We start from the raw sequence: 16,606 nt of genomic DNA, 5'->3' as shown, positions 1-16,606 counted from the left end.
ATTTTTTATCTAAGGCGGCTTACAATTGATTAGACGAAGCAGGGGCCAATCCCTCCTGGTGCAATGTGGTCTTAAGGGCCTTGCTCAAGGGCCCAACGGCTGAGCGGATCTTATCATGGCTACCCCCGGGGCTTGGACCACCAACCTTCCATGTGTTTATTTCCCAATTTATTCAAGATCACTGGCGCAATTAAAAATATGTAAAAGGTAGCGCTAGCCGCAAGTGCTGGGTTCTGATAGCATGAAAGAACACATTCATTGATGCCACCGTGGCTCTCTGCCGGACTGCAGGCATCAAGCTGTTGTTTTGTTGTTTTAAAGCTCTGTAGAAGGAAAGAGACCGAGTGCCTTTATCGAATATTACCAAGGCCAGTCCCTATTCATCATTTCTCCCAGAGCGACTTCGACTGTTGAGCCAGCGGGAAAATAAAAAAATAAAAAAATCAATGAACAAGGGGACAGAAGTTCGTCTCTGAAAAGGTCTGGAGCCTGACGTTATCCCTTTCAAACGGTTTTCATATCATTTTGCGTTATCGCTCTGAAAAAAAGCCTTTGGTTCTGCACTCTTGAGTTCGCTCAGTTTGGTCTTTGTACTGCGCTCGGAAGATTAATTTGATATCGCGGCGAATATATCGAATCCTCTCCCTCGTCAGAAGGAGCGTCGCCCGTCTCCTTGGCCTCAGTTGAATTATATCTCCCCTTCGGAAGCCGTGGCGTTGGATCGATCCGGAATTCGTTTTGTGAATGAATTCGGGCGGGGGGGGTAAGAGAAAGCTCCCTCTCTCGTGGCTCGGCGTGCGTCTCTGCTCACACGATGGAGCGCTTAATTGGCTTTTTTGGCGGTCATTAATGGCGGAGGGATTTAAGCCGGCGTCCCGCTTTGCTGTAAGTAACGGACGTGCCGGGGACGCAGCTGTGCGTGAAAGAGCATTAGCTCCACCGTCTGCCTCGGGAAGGCACGCGCTGGGCGTGCAGGGCGAGAGGGAGGGCGAGCCAGGGAGAACGGTATAGAGGGAGAGAGAGCCCCGCCCGCTTTCTGGTGCTGCGCATTGACCGCGACCGTGTTCTGCCCCTTAGCTACCTGTACCCTGACGGACGCAGTTACAACCCAGACCTCACCGGCCTGTGTGAACCCACGCCTTACGACCACATCAAAGTCACGCAGGTGAGTGGAGTAATGGCGTTCGCACCTTTTCAAGGCTACGCAGGTGAGTGGAGTAATGCCATTGGCTTGACCATCAGGGTCACATGGGTGACCGCAACGCCATTGGCTCGGAGGAGAGACCTTTACATATACAGTACCTACTGTAGCGGAGTTTGTCTTCTCTTTCAGTCTCTTGAAAGCCAGACTGGCTGTACTTCCATTGGAGAAACATATTGGATTGTCAAAATTTTATGGAACCGTTGCGGTTAATAATGGGCAACAAGGAGAAGTCTAACACATAATAATCATAATAAAAAATAAAAAACATTGACTCTCGCTTTCCATCTCTCGCTCTCTCGCTCTCTCTTTCTCTCTCAGGAGCAGTATGAGTTGTACTGTGAAATGGGCTCCACGTTTCAGCTGTGTAAGATCTGCGCAGAGAACGACAAGGACGTGAAGATTGAGCCATGCGGTCACCTGATGTGCACTTCCTGTCTGACGGCCTGGCAGGTACTGTCTCTCTCTGCCTGCCTGTCTCTGGGCCTGTCTGACGGCCTGGCAGGTACTGTCTCTCTCTGCCTGCCTGTCTCGGGCCTGTCTGCCTGCCTGTCTCAGGCCTGTCTGCCTGCCTGTCTCGGGCCTGTCTGGAGTGTATATTTCTCTTTGTGATATTGGCAATCATTCCTCAGCTCAGTACACCACACACCTGCTAAAGACCTATTTCAAGGTTGACTGATAAAGGACTCACTGCTCAAAAAACGAAGCTTGGTTCCCCCTGCTATAAATGCTGACCTCCCCAGGAGCCTGATGCTAACATGCAGCTCGTGCTATGTGTGTGTAATAGCTGAGCCAATGCTAACATGCAGCTTGTGCTATGTGTGTGTGTCAGCACTGAGCCAATGCTAACATGCAGCTCGTGCTATGTGTGTGTTTGAAGAGGGAAGGTTATGTTAAAGGTGAGGTGAAGTATTGATGGCTTTGCCAAAAGCCCATTAATCCCTTCCCTTTGATTGGGAGGAACAGGAGCATCCCCTCTGCAGTCTCACCACGCGCCCACATCGATCTTGTGTGTGTGTGTGTGTGTGTGTGTGTGTGTGTGTGTGTGTGTGTGTGTGTGTGTACCCGTGAGTGTGTGTTTGTGTACACGTGCCCCTCCTGTGTGTGTGTGATACCTTTGGTCTCAGACCACCCAGTTTCTAGGTGAGCAAAAGTATTGGAACAGAGAATATTTGAGTGAATGAAAGTAAATGACGCTTAATATTTGGTGGCATATCCCTTGCTTGCAGTAACTGCATCAAGCCTGCGACCCATTGACATCACCAAACCATTGCTTTTACTGCAGCCTCTTTCAGTTGATGTTTGTTTTGACACTTCCTCCACTGTGCTTCACAGATGAGCTTGTATGTTTTGGATCATGAGCAGATCCCTTCTTTCTCCACACTTTGGCCTTTCCATCACTTTGGTAGAGGTTAATCTTGGTCCCATCAGTCCATAAAACTTTGTTCCAGGACTTTTGTGGCTTATGTCTGTACTGTACAAATTGTTATCTTGCCTTCCGATTCTTACTACAGAGCAGTGGTTTGCATCTTGTGGTATAGCCTCTATTTTGCTGCTCTCCTAGTCTTCTTCGAACGGTTGCTTGAGATACCTTCACCCTTGCCCCGTGGAGATTGTTTGTGATGTCACTGACTGATGTTTTGGGGTTTTTATTCACAGCTCTCACAATGTTTCTGTCATCAACTGCTGTTGTTATTCTTGGTCAGCCTGTTCCATGTTTGTTGCTCAGCGGTTTCTTTCTTTTTCAGGACAGTACAGCTTGTTGTACAAGCTATCCCCAGTGCTTGTGCAATGGCTGTGATCGATTTCCCCTCTTTTCTAATCTTCAAAATGGCTTGCTTTACTCCCGAAGACAGCGCTCAGGTTTTCATATTGGTGTATCTTCTTTTCTAACACAAATACAGTCTTCACAGGCAAAACTAAGGCTAAAACCAAGTGTAAACATTTCAGAAGTATTTATTGTTTAACCAATAAATATAACTGGACACATCTGGGAAACAAGAAACACCTCTCTGTCAGTATGTTCCAATACTTTTGCTCACCTAAAAATTGGGTGGTCTGATACAAAAGGTTATAAGTTCTAAGTTGTTTTACAAATCTAGATAGAAATACTAGGAAATTCGGATTTGTCATCTCATGTCCATCTTTTGACCTGAAACTCAATTGTCTTCAGTGTAGAGCAAAAACAAAGGAATTGACCTTGCTGTTCCGATACTCTTGAAGGGGACTGTACGTGCTCCTGTGCTTGTGCGTGTGTGTGTGTGTGCGCGCGTATGTGTGTGTGTGTGTGTGTGTGTGCGCGCGTATGTGTGTGTGTGTGTGTGTGTGTGTGCGTGCGTGCGTATATGTGTGTGTGCGTATGTGCTTATGTGTGTCTGTGTGTGTCTGTGTGTGTGTGTGTGCGTGTGTCTGTGTGTGTGTGTGTGCGTGTGTGTGCGTGTGTGTGTGTGAATGCGTGTGTGTGTGTGTGTGTTTGCGTGGATACGTCCACCCTCCCAATAGCTCAGCTGTCCTCCCTCCAGATCTTTTCATGCCGAGAAACACGTGCGCAGATTAATTTGTTTTCCCTCCATTCCTCTTCTTCTCTGGTAAACGAAGAGCGCGTGTTTGCGGGGGCTCGGAGGAATACTAAGAGAATGGGGGCGCGTGCGCTCCCTTTGAGGCCGACCGTGTTTGTCCTTCGCAGAGTAATTCACGGGCTCAGGGAGGATGAGGGGAGATATAACCTGGGTAATGGATGGAAGGACAAATGAGGGCCCGGGCTTGTAAGGCAAACGGAAAGGCTCGGGTTACAATCCATAACCGGAGGCTTTGTTGTTCCAACAAGAAGTAAAACGTGTACGTTTGGCAGAACGGCCTCATTAGCCCGTAGTGCGAGACGGGGGGGGTGGCACGCTAAGTACGGACACTCACTAAGTATGTAGATATGTGGAGAAGAGGAGACCCGTGTTATGGTTCTGGGACACGCCAAGAGTTTATGTACGCACCGACATGCAGGGATACAGCGCCTTTTGGCACACCAGCGCTCGGGTTTTGTAATCCGCAGACGAGGTCGTGTCGTAATCTCTTTAGCCGAGACTGTGCGACTCGTCGCCGATTTAACGGTCTCTTCCTTTGACGGCCTGCCGATAATTAATTCTCAGCCGAGGCTTTCGAGACCTTTCCGCAGTTTACCCGGTGCCAGATGGCCGTTGCGATGGTCTTTTGTTCTCGTAAAAAAAGTTGAGAGGGCTCTCCGGTTCCTAAAATAGTCGGGCAGGAAGCTCGGTTATTGATACCAGAGTGGATGTCATAAATCCGCCGGTTGAGGGAGCGTGGTGATAATTTCCTCTAAGTGCTAGAAGATGTTTGAGCGGTCCCCGCCGGCTTGCGTTCGGGCGCGCGTGTCTGGTTTGCGCGGCCCTTCTAGGCGGAAGGGAGGCCAGGAGGTGCCAGCGCATGGGATGCGTGCGTTTGGCAGGGACACAGCTGTTGGTAATCTGGCCTCAGATGTTATCGTGCGAGCATAGTTTCTGCAGTCGGCGACATACTTCGCCAATATGTACATGGTTACTTGGAGCATACGAGCAGCGTGTAGTTTATTAGAGGTTTTCCAGAGTGTGTGTGTTGGGATGTTTGCCAGCTCGTCCTGTTTCGACGCTGGGTTTCAGTGTGATGAGGCACCTCGTGGTCTCGTTAAATCCTGTTCACATTGAATCACGTTCTCAATTAATCATCTTCTGCTGAGTCATATTCTCATTGCTCTCTCTGTGAAGGTTTGTTCTCAGTGAAGGCCTGTTCTCTCAGTGAAGGCCTGTTCTCCCAGTGAAGGCCTGTTCTCTCTGTGAAGGCCTGTTCTCTCTGTGAAGGCCTGTTCTCTCTGTGAAGGCCTGTTCTCCCAGTGAAGGCCTGTTCTCCCAGTGAAGGCCTGTTCTCTCTGTGAAGGCCTGTTCTCTCTGTGAAGGCCTGTTCTCTCTGTGAAGGCCTGTTCTCTCTGTGAAGGCCTGTTCTCTCTGTGAAGGCCTGTTCTCTCAGTGAAGGCCTGTTCTCCCAGTGAAGGCCTGTTCTCCCAGTGAAGGCCTGTTCTCTCCGTGAAGGCCTGTTCTCTCCGTGAAGGCCTGTTCTCCCAGTGAAGGCTTGCTCACTCTGCTGCTCTCCCTGGTGTCCTGTAGGAGTCTGACGGGCAGGGCTGCCCTTTCTGCCGCTGTGAGATCAAGGGCACGGAGCCCATCATCGTGGACCCGTTCGACCCCCTGGACCCGCGCGACCGCAGCAGGTGCATCTTCCTGGACCACTTCATGTCCCCCATGCTGGACCTGGACGACGACGACGACCGCGACGACTCGCTGGTCATGAACGGTCTGGCGTGCATCAGGAAGGTAGGCGCGCGGTCCGCTCATTCATTACAGCCCCTTTAAATGCCTGTTCGCAAGTCCCACGTGAACATGGAAATTAATTCCATGAAAATCGCTCCATTCAGCTGACAATAGAAATTAATTCCATTCAGCTGAAGCTGGGATGAGGATGCATTTGCTCTTGTAGAAAGCAGACATAGCCTTGATCTGTGATATGAGCTGGAATCCACAGGGAATAAGATTTTTCTTAACAATGATCATTGTGTGCCAAAATAGTGGTTTTTAGTGGGATGTTCTGAAATAAGATTAAATGAACAACAACGGGATGCATCCTGCTGAAGTTTTAAATGTGCCCTATGTTTGTAGTCATTATCATAAAGTAATTATCACTGTGACAATAACATTGTGCTAAAGTGTGGCAGAAGGCAGTGGTGTTTAGCCCATTTCCCAGAATGCAACAGCTGTCTGTTTGAAGTCTCTTTAGTCAGGGCAAATGTTATACAAAGTAATTCATCTGTTGAGATGAAAAAAACTGAAAAACATTAATTAGTGTACAAAATCCATTTTTCTTTGTGTTTTAAAGGTAATTTTACTAATGGTCTTGTTTTTTCTACAATGAAAGAGGTCTGTTGTGGCAATTAGCTGAACATAAAAGTCGTCATTCTGAACATGAAGGCTGTGAATAGAGAGATGGGTTAATTGGCAACTATTTCTTGCTGTGCTAATCCTCTTCTTAAATAATTAAAGGACCCCTATGCTTGTGTTAATTGCTGAAGGTTAAAGATTAATACAAAGTTTCCATACCTACCTTGTTACAGTCTCTCTTTTCAAGTCAATTTGGTCATGTCAGACAAGATTCCATTTAGAAAATCACCGGTCATCTATGATATGTGTGAGTGATTTAAAACAAAAAAAAGTTTTTAATTGCTTGGAGAGAAGTGTGCCTTTAGATTTGGGCCGTCAATTGGCACCTTTTTTGGGTGTGCGTTCTTCCTACTTTTTCACTAAATGTGCAGTGCGGCCTCAGTAATGTCGTATTGCTGAAGTAATCGGTGGTAACTGATGGGAATGGTGTTGGCGTGTCCCTCTCCCAGTGTACAGACCGGCAGAATTCCCCCGGGATGTCTCCGACCTCGTCCCCGGTCTCCCAGCGGAAGAAGTCCCCCCTGGACCCCTCCAGCATCCAGCACCTCACCCTGCCCCCCGTCCCGCCCCGCCTCGACCTCATCCAGAAGATCGCCGGCCGTTCCCCCGGGGCCAGCCCCACGGGCTCCCCCAAGGTGGGCCTTATGTTTCCGGAAACTTCCGCCCGCTTTCTTTTGCTTCATGCTGCGGTCCACAGCTGGAGAAATGCTCGAATGTCAGGTGTCTTTTCACAGTTACCCAGTTGGAGCGACCTACATAATAACGGCTCCTAAATATGTTTTTATGTACGCATATTTTAACGTTTACAATGAACAGCGTGTGTTGCAAAGTAGCTGTGAAGCTTATGTTGCTCAGAAGCTAGCCACACGGTCTTGCCAGCTGCCATGTTGCTAGCGCTTGCGACAAGGTAACAATTGGAAAACACCCAGCACATACAAACTCAAAATACGTTTTTATATACATTTTAAAGTTCACAACAGCGTGTGTTACGAATTAGCTGTGAAGCTCATGTTGCTCAGAAGCTAGCAACACATTCTTGCCAGCTGCCATGTTGCTAACTGGAAAGAACGGAGCTGGTATTCCCGAGCTCCCGAGTTCACGATGAGCGCAACGCTAGGCTCACCGCTTTCTCCCCCCGTCTCCACACAGTCCTCCCCCGGGATGTCGAGGAGGCAGGACAAACCTCTCCCGGCTCCGCCCCCCCCGCAGAGGGACCCGCCTCCCCCCCCGCCCCCGGACAGGCCGCCGCCCTTCCCCCCCGACGGGCGCGGCCCCCGGCCGGCCCACCCCGCCGACGAGGCCCGGAGCGCGGCCGAGGGCCCGCAGCCCGACGGGAGGCCCGGGGCGGAGCGCTCCCCCAAACCCAGGACCGGAGAGCGGGCCGAGGGGGGCGCCCGACGCCGCCCGCGCACGGAGCCCGCCGAGGGGGCCGCCAAGGTGAGCTCTCGCCCCGCTGGTCAGCGGCAGGACTCTTTTTAAGCGCTTTAAAATAGTGGAGGCACGCTGCGCGTACGATGTTACGAAGCCTACTCTGTAAAAAGCGCTGGACGCTTATTTTCTGCTGTCGCTAGGCAACCGCACTCCATCCCTTTCAATTGTGTAGCTAAGGTATTTAGCCGACGGTGTTAACGGCATTAGCGAACTCGTTTCACCGGAAAGTCGGGTCCTGTTTTTGTTTTTGAAACGGTTGATAAGGGGGGGGGGGTACCTGCTTTAGCGACATTGCAGTGGGAGACTGAACGTGTTGGAACACGTAATTACTTTGTCTACGGGCCGAAACGAATGGCAGTGACGTGGGCCGCCTTTTTTCTGCAAGCGTATCAGAGTTGGATCGTCTGGAGCTGGATGCCTGCCCTCAAACAGCAAGGCGCCCAGGGCCGATAAACACAGAAACAGTGTGGAAAACACTTCACACCCGTCAAAAATAATGATGAAAAGCCACCCCCAACCGGTAAATTTGCTGTGATTGGCCCCTTATTGCCAATATTATTTTATTTTTATTATAATTTTTGTTTTGTTTTTTTAAACCTTTTCAGCTCCTGCTATTTCCAGGCAGTCTCCCTTCCTAGTGTTATACAGGCCCCACCCTGGTCAACCCAGGAAGATGACCACACCCTAAAGCAGACACTGTGTGTCCAAACGTGGGTTTTTACAGTAACACACTCTGGTCTGATACACAATAAAGCAGACACTGTGTGTCCAAACGTGGGTTTTTACAGTAACACACTCTGGTCTGATACACAATAAAGCAGACACTGTGTGTCCAAACGTGGGTTTTTATAGTAACACTCTGGTGTGATACACACTAAAGCAGACACTGTGTGTCCAAACGTGGGTTTTACCAGTAAATGACTTGGGAGCATAATGGATTCTGAGACTGTCTTTCTCTTTTTAAGTGTGCTCTCCTTTAGTCCACAGGTCCTCCCTCCTTATGAGCTGTAGCTTCTGAACGGAATCGGGCGTATTCTGGGTCGCGTGGCCGTGCGCTGTTGGTGCGACCCCTTGTCTCGATTTTTTATTTTTATTTCTCAAACTTTCACCCCTCAAAGTACCGCTGTGCCACCTGCACCTCCACACCAGAATGGGCGCTCTCCTCTGACACGCTCACAAGCAAACCAGCGTCCGTTTCACACACTGCAGTCCTCACAAGACTACAGGAGTGAGTTGCCCAGTCACACCTCTGACGCTAACCGCTAGGCCCGTGGGGCTCTTCACACGCGTAACCCCAGTGACTCGGCCGGCCCTCCCTGCCCCTGGCCAGATAAGACTCCACAGACCCGCGGTCGCAGCAGGCTGCTGACGTGGCCTGGGCCGGGGGGTTCGGACGGGTCCGCGCCCAGGGAGAGCGTTTCAGCGGCTCAGCCTCTGCAGCCCGGGCGCTGCGCTTCATTGACATGCAGCAGCGAGTCCTGGGCTGAACGCCCGCCACAGCCGGTGACTTTCCTATCGTGCGGGTTTCCGGCGAGCCTACTTAGCCGGCTTGTTGACGGATACGTTTTTAACGGGGTGGAGAGGAGCAGGGAGGCAGAAAGCAACTAAACCTTTTCCTCATTCCGGTTGCCTAGCAACAGGCACTGAGGCGGCGTTATCCCAGGCTGTGAGTTTTGGCAGAACACCACGTTTTCCTGTTCTGCTTGTAACAAACAACTGCAAAACGGGCGCGGAATCATGGAGGGCAGAAGGGGGAGAAATTTGGGAGGGATTCGGTTTAGGCCGTTAAAAATGGATTAGACCGTGGCTGTCTACGGTGCCTGTTGTGCTGTCGCATCCCTCGGGGCTAACGCTAACGGCGCCGTGAGAGACTGTGTGTATCAGCAGGGTTCAGGTGGAGGATCGAGGGACATTAACATTACAGGTATTCAGCTGATGCTTTTATCCAGAGCAGTTAACAGTTGATTAGACTATGCAGGAGACAATCCCCCCTGGAGCAATGTGGGGTTAAGGGCCTTGCTCAAGGGCCCAACGGCTGTGTGGATCTTACCATGGCTGCATGGGGCAGCATGAGGCCTAGTGGCTAAGGCACATGACTGGCACCCAGAAGGTTGAAGGCTCAAGCCCCTGTGTAGTCATGACAAGATCTGCACAGCTGTGGGGCCCTTGAGCAAGACTCCAGGGGGGAGTCCCTGGAGTCCCCTGCTTAGTCGAATCAACTGTAAGTTGCTTTAGATAAAAGCGTTAGCAAAATAACTAATTTAACACACCTTCCAGGTCCCAGTCATGGACCATAGCCACTCGGCTGCATGCTGCCCCATATAGGGACCTGCTCTGTCCTGAAGAGCCGGGCGACGTTTGGCTGACGTGTTGGTGTCCGGTCCGGGCGAACCCCGGTTCTCATCCGAGCCCTGATGTTGTCGTCTGAGGCGGCGCACGTTCGGCGTTTCTGGCACGCGCTCCCTGGCCTTCGTGAGCGCAGCCGAGCGTCGCCAGGGCGACAGCCGTCGCGGTGCCCTGCACCGCCGGGCTCAGGGGCCGCGAGCAGCTTCCCTCGGGTCCTTAAAACTCCTGCAGGCAGCAGGCTTGGGGAATATTCCAGCAGAAAGGTTTCTTGGAATCTCCAGACGTTTCCGGCAAATTATGGAAGGTTTTGGGAATTTGCCCGGACATCTTTGGACTCTTGGCCACCGTAGTGGAGTACCGCGTCAAACTGCCATGGTGGAGGCACTTTTTCTGCCCGTGAACGAAGGCCAATTTACAAATCTGATCACTGCATAGAAAACTCTTGGCAAGTGTTTTAGACTTGTAATGAGACTTAAAATATAGATTTTCTCTCAAGTAGGACATATTACCTTGCTTTAAGGTACTGTTTCCTATACAGGTGAAACTTGCTTAACCCAGTGGAAAACTTGAAATGATCGTAGGTTATCCATTCGTCTTAGTAATGACTTTACGTCCCAAACAGAATCATGGTGCCGCAACATTTATTCACTGATTTTGTTGTGAGGTGCCTTGTAGCTCGCTAGTTTGGACTTTACACTTTGTGAAACGGGTCGTTGTGGTTTTTAAGGTCACTGGTTAGCTTGAATGTGAGGTGTTACATGATAAAACGCATTAAAAATAAGCTCACCAGTGACAAAGTGACAAACATATATAAATCTTTTTCTGGTGTAAGATCTTGCCTACTTATATTGCAAATCCACCTTGCTCTTATTTCGGTTGGCAACCTTCAATTTGCTTATCCCTGATGGGTAATAGTCTTTGTCAAGCAAAAAAAATTACTTGTCTCTCTCCTGATCAGCTCCATTTGAGCAAGCATAAATTGCGCAGAAATGAACCATAATGAATCTGCATTATTGCTCTATTTATATGATTTGTCGTTGACCTGAGATTTGAAAAACAGTCATTTTGGCAGAAAAATACATTGAGTTCTATGGGCAGCTTGTCCTTAGCATAGCAGATGAGTCAAGGTCACATGGTTTGTGACGTGCATTAAGAGCGACCCGTAAGACCAAAGTAGTTGGCTTATCAAGATTGACTTATTTTTTGTTTTGCTGCAGTGATACCCCAACTCCTTCATATCAAACATGGCTACCGGCACCACTGGGGTGACTGTGACCTGCCCCCATGTCAGAGATATATAGTACAATGCACTGCAGTGTTCTAGGCCTGGTTCTCTTGCTCTCCTGCCCCGGCAGATTGACTCGTCTGTAGGTGCATTAGCTGCATTGAATACGCTCAGCGAGACAGATAGGCTGTCAGACTTCACCGTGTATCAGCGGCTGAGTCCACAGTGCACGTTTGTTCTTTATTGAAACCGCACACCTTTTCCGTCTGCCTCCATGAATCCTCAAATAAAGAGCGCTTTTCCGCGCTAACCTCCTCCGCCGGGATCAATAGCCGGGGCCGCGTTAATCAGAGCTAGCAAACGACGCGTGCCGAAGTCTCTTTTTTTTTAGCGCTCTCCGACGACGGGGACTCCGACTCGTGACGAGCGAGCGGAGGGAGAGCTGAAAGTATACCGTCCGCGGCCGCGTAAAACGCGCCGAGGGTTCGCCAGGCGCCGCGCCTGAAGCTTATTTAAATTCACGGCGGAAGTTCCCGCGTGGCGCGGCACTGTAGCGGAAGGGGCGCTCGTGTTCCTGCCGAGCTGACGCTGGGGCGGGAGAGGGGGGCGGAGGGGGGGACTGTTTGAAAGCCAAATCTCATTTTCTTGGCGGGCTCTAGAGCAGGGCTTCTCGAGCTCCGTGCTGGGGACCCTGGCGTACGCTGGTTTTTGTCGCAGTCAGTCTCGCGCTCGGTGAAGGCTGTTAAACGCTTGTACTTACGGCCTTTTCAGAATTTTATCCTTGAAATTTTGCCATGTTCGGCTTTTTATTAGGTTAGTTTAATTGGATCTGTTTTTTTGTTTTGTTTTTCTTAACCTTTTTTCTATAATTGTGCTTATTGTGGCATATTGTAAGCAGTGTGAATGAGACTTTTATTCTTCATGGAAGGCTTAGCTATTTCTGAGAACCTTGCTTAAGAGGGTAAATAATCCCTAAACGCATGAAAAGCGCTGAATTAAGGAAATTGAACAGCTTGTTAAACGTCCCATATTGTGCATTTTCCAGTGTTTCATTTTGGGTCCTCATGTCCATAAGAAGGCGTTTGTGTGGTTTTAAGTACCAAAAACGACCTCCATACAGTTTTAAATGTCCATTCTCCAAGTACAGGCTGTTTTAGTGTCTGTCTTTGACATCAGTGAACCTCTGTTCCATTTGGCTGGTTAGCTCCAACTGAACGCCGTCTGCGCTGAGCGTTTGGGTTTGTTCCAGCTACACGGTGGGCCATCGAGGGTATCGTCAAAACTGTGAAGTCACAACTTCAGCTTTATACTTCAACTTCTTTAAGAGCCACATTGCTAGGGAAATGTAATTTTCCACAATATGGGACCAAAAAAATTCTGGGATTGTAATTGTTGGAACAAAGAGCAGCGTACACGGGGGGGTCTGTTTGGAAAGCGCTGCTCCAGAGCAGTGGTCTCCAACCCTGGTCCTGGAGAGCTGCAGGGTGTGCCGGTTTTTGTTGTTACTCTGCACTTAATGAATCAATTAGAGCTGGTGAAAACAAAAACCAGCACACCCTGTAGCTCTCCAGGACCAGGGTTGGAGACCACTGCTCTGGAAGAACGGGGCGGCCTGTAGCGTAGTGGTTAAGATGATGGGACCCGCAAGCTCGGTCGGTGGTTCTAATCCCGGTGTAGCCACAATAAGATCCGCACAGCCGTCGGGCCCTTGAGCAAGGCCCTTAACCCTGCATTGCTCCAGGGGAGGATTGTCTCCTGCTTAGTCTAATAACTGTACGTCGCTCTGGATAAGAGTGTCTGCCAAATGCCATTAATGTAATGTAATGTAATGAGGAAGTAGCGTGCTCCCAGCCCGAGTGACAGGCTCCGCCTCCTCACGCCCCTCTCTCTCCGCAGCCCCTGGTCAACGGCCGTCTCCCCGGGGGCGAGTACGATGTCCTGCCCCCCCGACAGCCGTCCCCCCCGCCCCTGCCTCCTCCCGCCTCCGCCCTCAGCCAGAGGTGAGTCTTCTCCCGCCGTGGCTCCTCCTCACCACCTGGGTCCCACACGTCACCGTTTTCACTTCAATTGCTTTTCTGCGCTTGATCGATCTCGCCTGGCGCAGTTGAGCCAACCGAGAGGAACAGAAGTACATTTTGAGAGTATTTTCTGGGTTCCAATCCGCACCAGACAAGCTCAGTAAAGAGTAGAAAAGTATTTGAGTCCGAAACTATCAAATATTTCACCCAAGTCTGCTCCCCATACTCAAGAGAAGGTTCTCCGATTAACCCTTTCACTGGGCTGTTTTTACTGTCCCTGTTAATTATGTGTGGGGGGGCTGTCATTTGTATATAGTGAAACCAGTATGTATAAAAAATACCCCTTGAAAGAATCTACTTTAACCACATGTGAATTGACTGATTATGAGTGTAAAATTGAGTACAGAGCCATATCAATGCGAAATGTCTTTGTCCCAAACATTACGGAGGGCGCTGCATGTAATATCTCCCCCTGTTGCTACAGTCCGTGTGCGTTGTAATGCAGCGGATAGGAGTCCGGTTAAAGTCCTCTCGGTCCACTCCGCTCAGCCTGTTCTCCCGGCGTTCCACCGATGCCCAGCGTGACCACAGCTGACCGCTGACATAAGAGGTGTAGTTATTAAGAGAGAGCGTCCGTCGTGCCGGGCTTCCCGCTCCCCGCGCCCCTCCCGTCTCTGGGGAAGGCTGGCCCGTCTGCCCCCGGGGGCAGGAGGTGTCGAGGAGCCGGCGAGCTCAATTTCAGGGTTGGCTGTGAAACAGATATATAAACATAGACGGCTCACCTCGGGGCCGGACCGTGCTGTCGGCTGCCGGGCTGACGGGTTATTGAACACGCCGCTTCCTCCGCTGGGAGCCGGCTTTAATATCGCGCCGCGGTCGGCGAGGGTCCATTGATTTCGGGTGGACCTTCCTGTCGGCTCTCCGGCCTCTGCAATCCGGAGAGCGCCCGCTCGGGCGGGGCGGAGACCGTCGACAGCGGGGGTGGGTCACGGGGTCGCGGCGTCACGGCAACAGTGTTCCTCTCTCGCAGTTCGCTCCCGAAAATACTACCGGCGCGGTCGTTCCAGGTCTCTCTGGCTGGAACTCTAAACTGTAACTTCTCTTGAATGTGCCATGGTCTGAAATAACATTCTTTTGACTTCCTCTTTTAATGAGGGAGCGCTGTGGTGGAAAGTGTGTCTCTGAATGGTATTAAGACGTGGAGGCGTAATGCGGTTTCTGGAGCGCTGCTGTCAGTGTAGAGTCCGGAGCCTTATAATGACTTTTCCTGCTGCTGCTCCAGCCTGTGATTGTCAGCTTTGGCACGTGATCGCCCTCTCCAGGGCTTGTGAGGGATTGCAGAATTGCACACTTAGCAGTGAGTGTGGGGAGTGATGTCAAAGCAGAAGCTGTGCATTGCAGTGCCCTTGGTCCAGGGACTGTAGAGTCGAGTTACAGACGTGGGCATGCAGGAGGGCTGCTTTTCCATGTAGAAAAGTATGTAAAGGTAAATTGGTCTACTTGGAAAGAGGCCTCTATATGTTAATTGGCATACCTGTATGGAGGCACCTAAAGTGTGCCTGTAGAGAGGTGTATAATGGAGGCTGTCAGTTTCAGTGTGTCTCTCTACAAAATGGAGGCTCTTGGTTTCAGTGTGTCTCTGTATAAAATGGAGGCTCAGTTTCAGTGTTTCTCTATAAAATGGAGGCTCTCAGTATCAGTGTGTGCCTGTAGATAATGGAGGCAGTCAGTTTCAGTGTGTGCCTGTAGAAAATGGAGGCTGTCAGTATCTCTGTATAAAATGGAGGCTGTCAGTTTGAGTGTGTGCCTGTAGAAAATGGAGGCTGTCAGTGTCTCTGTATAAAATGGAGGCTGTCAGTTTGAGTCTGTGCCTGTAGAAAATGGAGGCTGTCAGTTTGAGTGTGTGCCTGTAGAAAATGGAGGCTGTCAGTGTCTCTGTATAAAATGGAGGCTGTCAGTTTGAGTGTGTGCCTGTAGAAAATGGAGGCTGTCAGTGTCTCTGTATAAAATGGAGGCTGTCAGTTTCAGTGTGTGCCTGTAGAAAATGGAGGCTGTCAGTGTCTCTGTATAAAATGGAGGCTGTCAGTTTGTGCCTGTATAAAATGGAGGCTCTCAGTTTGAGTGTGTCTCTGTATAAAATGGATGCTGCAGTTTGAGTGTGTGCCTGTATAAAATGGGGGCTGTCAGTTTGAGTGTGTGCCTGTATAAAATGGAGGCTGTCAGTTTGAGTGTGTCTGTATAAAATGGCGGCTGTCAGTTTGAGTGCTGTTGGCGGTGTGTTTCTCAGGCTCCATGGCTCTTTGGCTGAGGGGGAGAGGGGTCACCGGGGCGGGGCGGATCGGGGGGAAGACGAGTATCAGGTGCCCTCCTCCCACCCTGCAACAGCTAACAACTCCCATCAGCCCCTGCCCTGCGTCTCAGCACAATCCACGCCCAGCAGGTACGCACGTTTCCTCTTAAGTTCTTATTTAATATAGACTCAGCATTACTAGACTTATTTTTTAAGTCTTCTGCTCTGCTGCTGTAGCCTATCGACTTAAGAGGTTTGACATGTTGTGTGTTCAGAGATGCTCTTCTGCATACCATAATGTAAAGTGTGGTTATTTGCATTACTGTCAGCTTTGACCAGTCTGGCCCTTCTCCTCTGACCTCATTAACAAGGCGCTTTTGCCCGCAGAACTGCTGCTCACTGTTTTTATTTATTTATTTATTTATTTATTTATTTACAAACTCTGTTGTGCATGAAAATTCCAGGAGATCGGGAGTTTCTAAAATATTCAAACCACGCTGTCTGGCACCAACAATCATTCCACAGTCAAAGTCACTTAAATCACATTTCTTCCCCATTCTGGCATTTGGTCTGAAAAACAACTGGACCGCGTCTGCATGCTTGCACGCCTTGCATGCCTTTAGTTGCCGCCACATGATTGGCTGATTTAAATATTTGCATTTAACAAGCCGGTGTGCAGGTCTACCGAATAAAGTGATCAGTGTGCATGCATCTCATTCTCTCTTCTACTCTTCAGGGGCTAAAATGGGTGCTGGGGAAATGACTAATGCGTTGAGCAAACACTCAGAAACTTTGTTGTTCGGATGCCAACGCGTCATTGCACTTGCAGTCACTTGACAGGTTTTTTTTTTTTGTGGATTTTATTGCCGAGCGTAGTTTATGCTGCAGAACTTGGGTAAATATTTGGCGAGCTATAAAAATGTGCATTAGCGTCTTTAGGAGCGAGTCTGCTCATGGTGCCAGCCCTCCCTCACCGTTAGTGCTGGATGCCGGAGTCAGACTTATTGGCTCTTTAATATTTAACGGCCCAGGCTGTCTGGGCTTCTCTGAGGGATGGGGGGTGGGAGATGCAGACCAGGGCTGCCCAACCCCGCTCCTGGAGGTACGCCGTCCTGC

At 50.0% G+C, this 16,606-nt stretch overlaps 1 protein-coding gene across 1 annotated transcript in view; it reads left to right on the top strand.

Moving 5' to 3' along the window:
* Window positions 1–16,606, top strand: part of LOC133107567 (E3 ubiquitin-protein ligase CBL-B-like) — a 69,252-nt gene that overhangs the window by 47,025 nt on the left and 5,621 nt on the right. Inside the window, exons 8-14 of the mRNA XM_061216559.1 lie at window positions 1,078–1,165; window positions 1,523–1,654; window positions 5,353–5,559; window positions 6,630–6,815; window positions 7,330–7,617; window positions 13,079–13,182; window positions 15,488–15,640. Of these exons, the coding sequence (XP_061072543.1) occupies window positions 1,078–1,165; window positions 1,523–1,654; window positions 5,353–5,559; window positions 6,630–6,815; window positions 7,330–7,617; window positions 13,079–13,182; window positions 15,488–15,640 (1,158 nt within the window). The remainder of the gene's footprint in view (window positions 1–1,077; window positions 1,166–1,522; window positions 1,655–5,352; window positions 5,560–6,629; window positions 6,816–7,329; window positions 7,618–13,078; window positions 13,183–15,487; window positions 15,641–16,606) is intronic.

This window comes from Conger conger, chromosome 13, assembly GCF_963514075.1.
Source record: "Conger conger chromosome 13, fConCon1.1, whole genome shotgun sequence".
Taxonomy (NCBI): Eukaryota; Metazoa; Chordata; class Actinopteri; order Anguilliformes; family Congridae; genus Conger; species Conger conger.
Note: the sequence above shows the minus strand (reverse complement) of the source record. Positions and strands in the feature narration are given on the sequence as shown.